At 29.3% G+C, this 13,274-nt stretch overlaps 1 protein-coding gene across 1 annotated transcript; it reads left to right on the forward strand.

Annotated features, from left to right (window-relative positions):
- Positions 1-300: 300 nt before the first annotated feature.
- Positions 301-8,317, forward strand: LOC107169431 (phosphoenolpyruvate carboxykinase [GTP]-like). Its single transcript, XM_015519162.2, has 9 exons — positions 301-534; positions 677-773; positions 1,496-1,641; positions 4,310-4,774; positions 5,496-5,628; positions 5,864-6,273; positions 7,105-7,459; positions 7,766-7,963; positions 8,054-8,317. Exons 1-9 carry the CDS (start codon positions 509-511, stop codon positions 8,165-8,167), a joined length of 1,944 nt encoding a protein of 647 aa, XP_015374648.1. The 5' UTR covers positions 301-508; the 3' UTR covers positions 8,168-8,317.
- The last annotated feature ends 4,957 nt before the right edge of the window (positions 8,318-13,274 follow it).

Consider the following 13,274-nt stretch of genomic DNA (forward strand, 5'->3'; position numbering starts at 1 on the left):
ATAATCTACAGTGACATGTGATTAAAATGAAAACAATAGAATCTCCGTCTAAAGACTGAATTATGCATACATCTATTAACTAGTTAAAAGGTAATGGCACTTTACTTCTATAGTATTATACTACTATCACAATCTAATAACATGCACGTTAGGCACGCGCGGGTAGATCGTATAATTATACGATTTAGCGTTCATTGGGAGTCTGTCTAGTCACGTGTTAACATTGGAGGAGGAGGTGGTCAACGATAACGTAGAGTAAACAGATTACGCTCCACGTACACTTAAAAACGAATCGTCCGACAGTTTGATATTTAGTCGATCGTCAGCAGCACATCACCACCGATTCGTTTTATCATAATATGATAATATTATTATAGTACACTCACTAGCGATATAGTATGAAACGCGATACCTGAAGTCATCATCTGATTTAATTAGTGGTCACTTATTGTTTTTGTAACATTGTTTTCATATCTTGTATCACCGTAAATTATCGTAAACACTAAAAATGCCTGATTTCGACAGTATTGGGGAGTAAGTACCTACATAATAATTTAGTATACAACGTTAGTATTTTCGTAAAACTTTACGTTGAAAGGTTTAAGATAATGTTTATCTACTCAATATAATAATAATATAACAATTACTTTATCCATATTTTGTTTTTTTTTCACAGGGACATTTCACACTGCCAGCCGAAAGTGCATCTACAGTGGGCTTCCGGGTCGCAGCCGGTCAGGAAGTTGAGCGTTGTGTCGTTGCTGCCTCAAAAGGTACAAACACTAATGATAAACATATTATATGATGCGATTTCCTCTCTCGTATGGTATTTGCCCTATTTCTGTTGTGCGCACTGTTGAATAATTATAAGTTATTGCTAAAATATTTTGTACGATTTTGGATATAATACCTACCTATCTGGATTCTTGTTATAATTTGATCGGAACCTATCTGGAATTTCATATAAAAATGAAATTGTAACAATTAATTCAATTTATAGATCTGAGTAACAAATTATAATATCAATACAACATGAAAAACCCTATAAATATAAAATTATGGCTTAATTTTGTAATTTAAATACAACATCAATAAGTGAAAATTTAAGACGCAACAATTGTATACCGTAAATATAAAATTTTTACTGAACATAAAAACTGTTTTCAAAACATTTTTATATGCGTAAATTCTTTTTGATTTGGTTATATAGACTACATTATAGAAACTGAGATCAACATGTTTGGTAAGTACTTGTATAGTGTAGTAATAATTTTTTTACATAGTGTTTTTATTGATATGAGAATATTTTTTTATTTTTGCTATCGATATAATACAGACTAATAAAAAGATATACAAATATTTAGCCGATAAAATTGTTTTTATGTGAACTTTTTTATGGGCCTGTAGTCATATGCGTTAGATAATAATATTGTTGTGTTTTTAATATTTATACCTGAATATTATAATAACTATGATATGAATAATGATTATACAGCTGAAATATTTCGTCGAAGATAGCGTGAGGTTATGCAGACCGTCAAACGTGTACGTTTGTGATGGATCTGAAGCTGAAAACAAGATGCTCATCGAACTTCTGATAGAAAACCGCACCATCATTCCGCTGCCAAAGTATCAAAACTGGTTAGTCTAAAATATTATTGTAACGACTCGTGACTATTTTTCTATTATTTATGATGGACTTCATCTATAGTTTTATAATTATTATTAAAATAATTATACCATCGTTTATTTCATCAATATAGTTACTCGTCGTGATCACAATGATCACATAGCATCGTAAGAAATTTCAAAACTCCTCATTCCTAATAATTTCATTGAATGAATTACTTCTTTATTGATTCAATAAATTTGAGAACACATGTACAGAAATCTTAGACAGAATCTCACTTTATGATCACCGTTATAAATCTTGATCATTATCTAACTGATATCGATATAACACAATTACGAACGATGGCTTTCTCTTTATCTATAGTAGGTACCTATATTTTATTATTATTACACCAAATTGTATACATCCGTTGGCACCTTATTCTGCATATTTCCGGTATCCCATGGTAATTTTCTTCACACAGCCATCACTGATCAAAGTTTATCATCTCTACAGCATAATAAATTTGAATTTTGATTAATTTTTATTTGTACATATCCGGAACACGGAAATTTGTTTATAGTGCTTTAAAAATGTTAAACGGTTATAAACTCTCTCTCGGAAAACGTTTGCAACAGTTTTCTAGATAAAAACGGCAACCCTCGTTTAAAAAAAAATTAGGAAAATGATTAAATAAAACAAACAATTCTATTACAAACGCGCGCTGCGCGTATGGACAGAAATAATCAATAACTGCACGTACGACGTGTTTTTTGAATAACCGAAAATGTCACAAACTTATATTAAAATATAATATTGTTACAGACTAGATGATTGAAACTTGATGTATACAGATAAAAAAACGATTTTTAATATCTTGATTTTTTTTTTTTTTGATTTATAATCATTATACCATTATACCTGAATATCGTGTGGGTATATTACACATTTATACCTAATGTTATTATTTATTAGTATATAATATTAGTTCGTGAAATAAATATTTACGTTGAATAATAATCTAGCAACATCACAATTTTTGTTCATTACACTGAAAGTTGTTATTTTGCTCGTTATTTTACGATGTCAATGTACAAATAAATTTCCAAAACTAATTTCGTGTAACGCAATAACATAATAAAATGTGCATAGATGAAAAAAACTGATATTGGTTTTATGTACTTTGTATATTCTTCTGTTGAATGCGATGAGTATTTTTTGTTAGTGAAAAAAAAATACAATTTTACTAAAATATAAACGCGACGTATTTCACGTTCTATATTTATTTTATCGAAAGATAAAAATAAATAATATTGTATATAAAATGGAACGGCAAAGAACTGAGCAAATTTTAGTTTCGGAATAGATTTCGTTTTTATTCTGTGATATAAAAAGTTAAATATTCAATACCATGGAAATTAAATATTTCCGATAGAATCCAGTTTTGGGCATGAAATGTTTATGGTAAAATTTTTGAAAATCCATTTAAAACAAGTAAGTTAATTCCTGTGAAAAGGATAGTTTTGACTGTGAACACGCAGCTGATTTTCAAACGATGTTCGAAAATAATTATTAAATATTACTTACTGAATGAAACTCTAAGTTTTAAAAGAGTTTATTAAAACCTGTCTTAAAACAAAAATACGATTCAATAAAACTTAAAAAGTTAAAAAATATTATCCCTCGATCACTAATAATCCAATATTATATTAATAAATATTATTGATAATTGATAATAATCGGCAATATTAAAAATATTGTATATTTTACTTTTCAAATTTTTGGTATTCAAAAATAATTACCTTTTTTTAGATTATTTGTCTACAATCTACGAATCTCATTCAATGTTCTTAAGAAATTATAGCTGTTGAGTCCTAAGAAAGATAAATTTATCGAAAACAAATTATACAATTAATCAATAAAATAATTTAATTATATTATAATCGTTAGATAGGAATATAATATAGGTTACATGAGCTATCACGGTCGGCGGATTATAATAATGATAATGATAATAAAAATAATAATACGATATTGACTTAAAAATGAGTTAAAATATGTAATCTGAAAAATAAGACAGATTTTAAATAATTACGCGCCAAAGAATACTCGCTGACATTTCACCTCGCGTGCGTGATAGAAACACATCGTATTCGAGTCAAATAGTAATGATAACTCTTATTTATTAATTTATAATTGTAGTCGTTAATGCGTTTCAAAAATGGCACAAATTAGTTGTCATAATTTACCGCCTATTACCTCTATTATTACAGTATATTTAGGCTTACTACCTGCAAAATAAGTAGAACAAAGTGAATTCATGCTAAATTCATGTTGCGTGTGAAATTAAAAACTTATTTAAAGTTTTGCGAATTTAAGACTGTTCAGGATGCTAATATTACATTATTGATATCATTACTAAATAAAATGAGACAAATACAGTGCTTTTAAAACTACTTAATTATTGGAATAAAAAAATTGGAAAAAAATGGATGTACTTTTGTGTTAAAGGTCAAAATACTTTCTGTTGACATGTTGTAAAAGCAACGAGATGCAATGCCTAAAGGATAATTGGTTCCGTTTTACACCTTTCCTAATACATTACACTCTTAACTCTTAACAAGCACTTTTATATCACAAACATACTCTGTAGAGGTTCCTAACTGTGATCTAACAAATGCCATTTTTTTCTTGCAGCTATTTGGCTAGGAGCAGTCCCAGGGACGTGGCCAGAGTAGAGAGCCGGACTTTCATATGCACTAAAAACCGGAGAGATGCAGTCAACGTGCCAAGGGGTTCTGTCAAAGGTATGCTGGGAAACTGGATGAGTTTGGAAGATGCAGACAATGCGGTAGCCGAACGGTTCCCGGGTTGCATGGAGGGTAGAACCATGTACGTGATACCGTTTAGTATGGGTCCCCTGGACTCACCGTATTCAAAACTCGGAGTGCAGATCACTGACTCGGCTTATGTTGTGTGCTCGATGCGCATCATGACCAGGATCGGTACCAAGGTGCTTGAAAAACTTGACTCACCTGACGACAGCGGTCATAGTGCGGGTTACTTCGTTAAGGCCCTACATTCAGTCGGCCGTCCTGCCGACGGTCCTGTACAACACGCACACTGGCCCTGTGATCCCGACCGTACCATAATCCTGCACAAGTCAGTATACCAGATTCCTATTATAATATAATGTTTATTTATTTAAGTCTCATATTATGCTATTGTCATACAATCATACCTTTGAAATATTCTATTCTATACAGTATGTTAGTAATATTGTTGCGTACATAAGTAAGATTTTTCAGTGAATCAATATCGTTGAACAGTGAGACAGAAATGCTTTTAATTAATTACTTAAATTATTTATTAATTGTATTATTAACACTTTGAGTAAAATAACAAAATTATACAAATTTTATTAAATATCGTCTAAATCGTTTATCGTTAAGCTCTTGTTATACCAATGGTTCAACGGAACTAAGAAATGGTATCCAGGAGTCTACTCTAGCTATTTTTATATTAGTATAGATTTTAGTTTGCAATTTATAGACATTTGGTGATACTATTATGTACTTATGTTATGTGTATATAGTAAATTATAAAAATACAGAGTTTATTAGCCCCGATTCACAGTGTTGACGTGAATTATTCGATTTATATTTTTTCCAGTTATTTTGAAAAGAAAAAAAATATTGAATTAATAGTATAAATGATTAAACTTACGTTTGATTACCTTTTACTATGAGTTAAGTAATTAAAATAAACGCCTTTCTACAAGATTATAATTTTAGTTGGTTGTTTCAAAAATTTTGGTATGATTAGGTGATATATTGAGGTAATATGTGTCAGGCGAGGTAATAACAGGTGTGATGTTTTGCAGGCCTGAAATGGATGAAATCATCAGTTATGGGAGTGGATACGGTGGCAACTCGCTCCTGGGTAAGAAGTGTTTCGCATTAAGAATTGGTTCGTCGATAGCTCGTCGTGAGGGTTGGCTTGCAGAACACATGCTGGTTAGTATTTAGTAATAAATAATAATATTATGAGATGTACTATAAAATTAAAATATATTATATTTTATTATTATATTTGATGATTTAAGAAATGTGATTCTTCACATATTATAGATTACAAGAGTTTATTTTAAATTCGTTTTTAAAACCCTATCTCCCTCGAGACTATATGTGGGGAAAAGGGTGATATTATACAGCTGAGAATTTACGAGAAATATATTTTTTTATACGACAGATTTTAGGCGTGACTAATCCAAAGGGACGGAAACGATACATAGTGGCCGCGTTTCCCAGCGCCTGTGGCAAGACCAACATGGCGATGATGCAGCCAACACTTCCGGGTTATAAAGTAGAGTGTGTTGGTGACGATATCGTATGGATGCGATTTGACCGGAACGGGCAGCTGAGAGCCATCAATCCAGAATTTGGGTTCTTCGGCGTGGCACCTGGTACATCTAGGACCACAAACCCTGTGGCTATGGATACGGTATTCAAGAATACGATTTTTACCAACGTAGCACAGACTAGCGATGGAGGTGTGTACTGGGAGGGCATGGACAAATTGAAGCCGGGAGTCACCGTTACCGACTGGCAGGGCAATCCATGGACACCCGGCAGCACACCGGCTGCGCATCCGAACTCCAGGTGAGTGTTTATATGAAAGTGAACGAAATTCGGGTATCATATGGGATACCAAAAAAATAAAAAATAATTCTAACTTTCATGTGAAAATTAGGATATTCTAAAATTACAAATATTCTTATTTCATAATAAATTATCGATGCTCACAATACTTTGATTTTTTAATTTATAAATGTCTTAATATTTAGATTGACCATAAAAAATTAACTTATAAAATTTAAGAAAAATGTTAGTTCAATCAATTCAGTGACAAGTTAAAATACCTAGTTAACAAATAACATATTTAACTACCTATACAAGTTTGAATTTTATAATATGAAGAACAATATTAACTGAAATTAGTTTAAAAATGCTAATTGATTTTATTTAATTACAGCCTAAGTGGCTGGGTCACTATTACAATTATTTAATAACTTCCATTTTTTTAAAATTGATTAATAAACTATTTTATTAAAAATTTATTTTATTATAGTTATAAGACAATCAACGAGTTAATATCAGCTATTAAATAAATTACTTTAGTACAAAAATTGTTTATTGGTTGATTTTTATTTAAAATTATTATGCACCTATAATATGATTAGTTAATAATAACATAAAATATTTAATTAATTTTCAATTTTAGATGGATACCTATTTTTAAACATAATATATAGTTTTTAATTCTTAGCATAAAAACAATGATAATAAAATACTTATTTAAACTAGTTATGTTGTAAAGTTAATTATAAACACGAATTATTTATAGTAAGTAAAAATAAAAATAAAATTCTTATTAAATAATAGCCATGTTAATAAATTTCCGTATTAAGATTTTCCGCACTCTCTTTGTAGGTTTTGCACACCAGCCGAACAGTGTCCGATTATCGACTCAGATTGGCAGTCCCCAGATGGTGTGCCAATCGACGCCATCTTGTTTGGTGGTAGACGTCCGTCGGGCGTGCCTCTGGTATACGAGGCGTTTGACTGGAAGCATGGCGTCTACGTTGGTGCTTCTATGAAGTCCGAGGCCACCGCAGCCGCCGAGCACAGTGGCAAAGAAATTATGCACGACCCGTTTGCCATGCGGCCGTTTTTCGGATACAACTTTGGACATTACCTGCAGCACTGGCTGTCGATGGAGACCGCCTCACCAAACGTCAAGGTTCCCAAAGTATTCCACGTCAATTGGTTCCGAAAAGACGACCAAGTGAGTGAAATGATCTAATATTCACATTTTAAATATATTAGACGTAGTCTTGTAAATTTAAAGCTCCTGGTAAAAAGTTTCAAGTACTTTCCTTTTAAATATTATTATACCTTTTGATATTTTCAATGAAAAAAGGTATGACTTTAAATATGAATTTATAGATAACAGTTTTTTGGTCAAATACTTCAGATCTCTAGGTGTTCTTACAACAAATTGTGTACCAAGGTTCACATTATTATCATAACCCAACATGTACCATTCTTAATTGATTAAATACTAATGATTATTAAACACGTGCCCAACCAGGGGAAATTCATGTGGCCCGGATACGGTGAAAACTCTCGTGTATTGGATTGGATTTTGCGCAGGATAGATAACGAACCTGGCACTGCGCAACCAACACCCATCGGTAATGTGCCCACCCGTGGATCGTTTAATGTTCAAGGACTAAACGTGGACTTTGACGGACTATTTTCCGTCCCCATTGACTTTTGGATTGAAGAGGTGAGTCGTCGTCGTCCACGTTAAAATGACGTTGATTACTTTCGTTTCATCGGCTTATTTATTACATATTATGTTATTTCACGTTTTCAGGCCAAAGAAGTGGCACATTTCTTGTACGAACAAGTAGATGAAGATTTGCCAAAAGACATACAAGACCAAATAAACAACTTATTCAGTCGTCTAAGTTTGTGTTCAAGAAATTAACACTTCACACCCAACCTAACATATAGACTATTTAAATGTTCTAATTTCTAAGTTAACGATACACTATTTTAGTTATAAGTTTATTTATATAATATGTCATACTAAATTATTATGTTTATTTTTATAATTATATTTATATTCAATATTGTACTATTCTTATTGATTTAATTCCTCACCGTCATTATTGTTATAAATATAATTCCCGCTTACAAAATCACTTACTAACGTGAAGGCTATATAAATATAATAATTAATAGTTACCTATGCCTGATAGCCCAAAATCGAGTTTCTAATTTTTACACGATATTATGTTGGAACATAAATAACAATAAGTCAATGAGTACAATAATTCTGACTTAGCATGACGTTTATGAACAATTGTCGACTTCTAGGAACAGCCATTATTTCTTTAGGCACATACGTCAAAATCAAAAATTGTAGTATTATGATGTACTAAAACAACGACAAAAATCTATGAAAATAATAGTCGACGACGAGTATAGTTTATCCAGTATATATATTATAATATTGTATATAATATTTTAATATGATAAACAATAATAAATAATAATTGATAATATTAACAATAGTCTGGGCAGTTAAACAAGGAGAAAAAAATTTTGGCCAAAAGTTTTTCGGCAGAATAACAAAGTAGTATCGTCGGAGAGCTATTATAAGCAGTATCCAGTATCGGCTTTATTAATCATAAATACTGGTAATATAAATCAAACATACAGGTAAAACGAGAAATTAACGACTATTACAATTTGCAACAGTTATAGTGTCTGAATGATTCTATACAATATATTCGATCAGTTTTACTTTACATCGCATCGAAGTATGTATATTATCTTAATTATTATTATTGTTGCATACGATCAATCACTAATTAAATATTATATTATGACTTATGGTGGTCGAATTTGCGTATAAAGGAAACTACGAATCATCCACCCACTGCCCGGAGCGACCAAAGAAATAATAAAAATAATTATAGTTTTATTTGCGTAAATAATATTACATACTATATCTAACGTAATACGGACTTTTGTGTTAAGATCTAAGTCCAAAAATTCGTAGGAAAATTTTATTTACTAAATATTATTTATTAATTACCGTATAAGAGTGTGGCATATTATTTTTTTTTTCACTATGAATTATCGCAATAACCTAACGCATAGTCCATCGACCATAATAACATGGTGTGGGTGAAGGTCTTTTGCAGGTACTACAAAACTGCATATACATACTTTTCGAGACATATTTGTCCAACACACGTGGTTATAACTTTATTTTTTATTGATTTAAAATATATAAAAACTAAAAATGAGCTGTGAGGGGAAAATTGTTTTGGTTTTTATATTACTCATCAAACTTGACAATGCTGAAAAAACACGTAATTACTGTGAAACTATAAAATATTTACTGTTACTAAATTAGTCGTATCCACACATGGTATCCAGCATCAGAAACTATATTATTCAATTAAATTCATTACATTATAGGTATCTATAGAAAAATAATTTCATAAATTCAGTCTTAATCGTCATCAATGAAACTGTTTATCATTGAGTACTGTGGTAATGAAATAAATACACTGCGAGGGATGGTCACGAGAGTGAATTTAATATATATAATAGATACTACCTATGTATACATAAGGTATAGGTACCTAATACTACGTCTTATACTCGTATACAGTAGGTTAAGTTTTAGTGATTTTTGACTAAGCATAATGTCTTAAAAGGATCAAGACTACTTATTCGAGTTTTGTTATTAATACGTCATATTATAATTTAAGAAATTGATATTTTTTTATTCAACTTAATGAGAAAATAAATGCATTCCATAGTTCTGAATAATAAAATATTATCAAAACAATTATTATATTATATTATGAGATCTTGACATAAGTTACATGAGTCACCACTTACTAGTTTACCAAGCACATAGAAATGACAGTAATTCACATTTAAAATTGCTTAATAAGTTAATACGTTTGAAATTAACCCTTGACCGATTAAAATATTGAAAATTGTAAACGCAATTTGTACTGCTATATTGCACGTTTGTCAAGATAATTAACATATTGTAACAATAATAATAATAATAATTCATATGGTGGGTAATTGTTTTTTTCAGTAATTAGTGATAATAATTATTTTTAATTTTATGATTTATTATGTCATATGTTGTGATAACACTATAAATAAAAATAATAATAATACAACAGTCTTGGATCATCTAATATACTATATGATCTAAGACAACTATTGTATTAAGTATTAGGTGGTTGTAGTAAACTGATAATAACATATATTTAAATGTAGGTATTGATAGTTTTTACTAAGTCTAGTGCCACATTATATCGATCGTCAATTTGTTAAATACCTATATGGTTAATGGTCATAGATAAAAACAACACTCCGTTACGCCTATTATTATACCTACAACTTAGCCAACTACGTGAACTACGTGTTATTATTATTAAGTTTAGACATTGGTATTTATTTTGTACAAAATGAAACACTATATTAACACAATATAATATTATAACTATTGTTGTACCCATTGTTTTATTTATAAAATTAATTATTACCCTTTTATTATGATACTATGAACACAAACAAGTAAAAATATTAGAATTTAAACCGTCATAAAAAACTATTACTGTTAAATTATTATTAATTATTACAATGACCTAAAAGTATGGCTCAAGATTTTCAGATCATAAAATTAACTTAGTAAGTAAATTTATAATTATGTCAAGAAAATATAATTGATAATTAAGTAGTTGAAAAAGCATTAAAAAGTTTTCATTAGTAAAAAATGTGTCATTTATTAATAATAAATTCATTAGAATTTTATGAATCTGTTGTTATATATTATAGCCTAATGAATATATGATATATAAAAACTTAAGCCAAATAAATATATATATATATTATGCATAAAATCAAACAACATAATTGAAAAACCAAATAAAAGGAACTAAAATGATATTGTTTGATAATAGTTTTGCTTTCAATTTAAATAAAGAGAGCTCCACTAAGATCAATGTAATGAAACTTTCAGTACAGCTCTATCATAGTATCATCGAGCACTAAGAAACTAAAAGAAATTTTTTTCAAAAAACCTTAAATCATATCAAGTATTAAAATAGTGTACTCAGGTACAAAAGCCCCTATTTAGAGCTCTATGATGCGTTTTATAATATTATGTTTATTAATTTTTTACTTGTCCCAGCAAATGCATTGGTCTGGGTTGTGATTGAAAGGCTCACATATGTATGAATAATATAATATGTAATGGCGTATGAAGTTATGTATGTATTGTTTCTATCTGATACTGATTTTTGTTGCTACAATTCACATTTTATGAGTGTGTGTGTATATTATGATAAGTCTTATATCACGTGGATATTAGCAATTGTAGTAATACACGATTGACCATAATACAACTGAACCTTGATATACCTTTTTAGAAATACGAGTACGATATAAGCATATAGCATATAGACTATTATTTTATGTGACGTTGCCTCATTCAAACCAAATTTTTTTTATTCATTATTTTCACATATTATTACGCAAATAATTACCACGATACTGAGTTTAAATAATAAACTATCAGCCGTTAGCCCGGATTTATCGACAATGTTATCGATTAATAAATTAATTCTGTAACAAAGCAATAAATTTATATTTATATTTAAATTAGTCTTATACAGACCGTTATAAATGAAAAGTTTTAAACATTTAGCACTGGACAAACATTTAAAATGAGAATTATAGTTTTAAAATACGTAACTGTTCCTAAATTATAAAAGAAATACTTTAGTTTATGTAGTGAGTGTTATATAATAGGTAGTCCTTCGACCTTCACATATTATGTCAGTGCGTTAAATAAGTTTTAAACGTGTGTCATTATTATTGATTTTAATATGACGAGTATAAAATAATATCCAACATATTTTAATTGAAAAAGTCAAAATAAATTTAAAAAGGATAAATGGTGATCGAAAAAATACAATCTTTTGAGATGGATTTTAAGCTAGGAGTTAAAAACATAAAATCGTGTTATATTTTAACTAATACTATATTTATATTATTGTAATGATTTAATAATTATTTTCTTCGTATAATTTGTAGTTCAAAATTGTGGAAAATGACCAAATTTCATAGTTTTTATGCTTAATCGTGAAGGTTTTCTTTTGTATTTCTTTATCCTTTGATACGCCAAAAAATTAGTTCAATCATGTCATAAAAAGCGATTTTTTATTCTGAATTGTGTGATAGCCAGCAAAATATGATACCATGTTATTGAAACAGTAAAAAATAGCATATGAATAATCAAATGCATATTTGTAGTTTCATAACAAAATATGGAATATGTAGTTAAAAGATGTTTTTTAAATAATAATATTTACACGCGTAATATAGAAATATATAGAAATAATTAAGTATTCACTATTAAAAGGTACTAACTGTGTTTAAAACCTTACCAAAAAAAAAAAAAATGTTTGAATAAAATAAATAGATAAAAAGCAAAATTTGAACATGTTTTCCAAAAATGCCATAGGTGATAATAATACATTTTAAACAGTCTCATAGTATCATCAATCTATATTTTATAATAGTAAATTTCTAAAGTGAGTAAGTACCTATCCATTACATATCATTTTTCATTAGCTTGTGAGAGGAAGACATAATATTTTAACAAAGGGTTCAGTAATTGAAAATTTAAGTTAGCATATATAACTATCATAGCTTCATATTAAAAACTAGTTATTTATATAATAAAATCTTGTTTCAAATATGCCAGGGAGGGGTGGAGTATATTTTATTGGAGGTATAGATCCATTAGTAATGGAAATCTAAACATATAGATAAAATAGCATGCATATCTAACATACAAAAATGTCGTGTCTAAGTGTAAGTTATTGAACTCTTCCGAAACGGTTTGATCGATTTTCATAAAATTTTCAGTGTATATTTGGTTGGTCCAGAATACGTTTTAGGCTAATTTAAAAAGGAAATTGATCAACCCCAGGAGGTGCTCAAATTGGAATTTTGTGATTTACAGTAGACATTTTTGCTTATAAATG

The sequence above is a fragment of the Diuraphis noxia genome, unplaced genomic scaffold (genome assembly GCF_037042655.1).
Source record: "Diuraphis noxia isolate RWA-SAM2 unplaced genomic scaffold, SU_Dnox_SAM2 contig0004, whole genome shotgun sequence".
Taxonomy (NCBI): domain Eukaryota; kingdom Metazoa; phylum Arthropoda; class Insecta; order Hemiptera; family Aphididae; genus Diuraphis; species Diuraphis noxia.

Excerpts from the sequence above, each read along its gene's own strand:
- LOC107169431 (XM_015519162.2), top strand. The coding sequence starts at position 509 with ATGCCTGATTTCGACAGTATTGGGGA. Across the intron at positions 1,642-4,309 it reads CTGCCAAAGTATCAAAACTG|CTATTTGGCTAGGAGCAGTC; the intron begins GTTAGTCTAAAA and ends TTTTTCTTGCAG. Across the intron at positions 5,629-5,863 it reads GGCTTGCAGAACACATGCTG|ATTTTAGGCGTGACTAATCC; the intron begins GTTAGTATTTAG and ends TTTATACGACAG.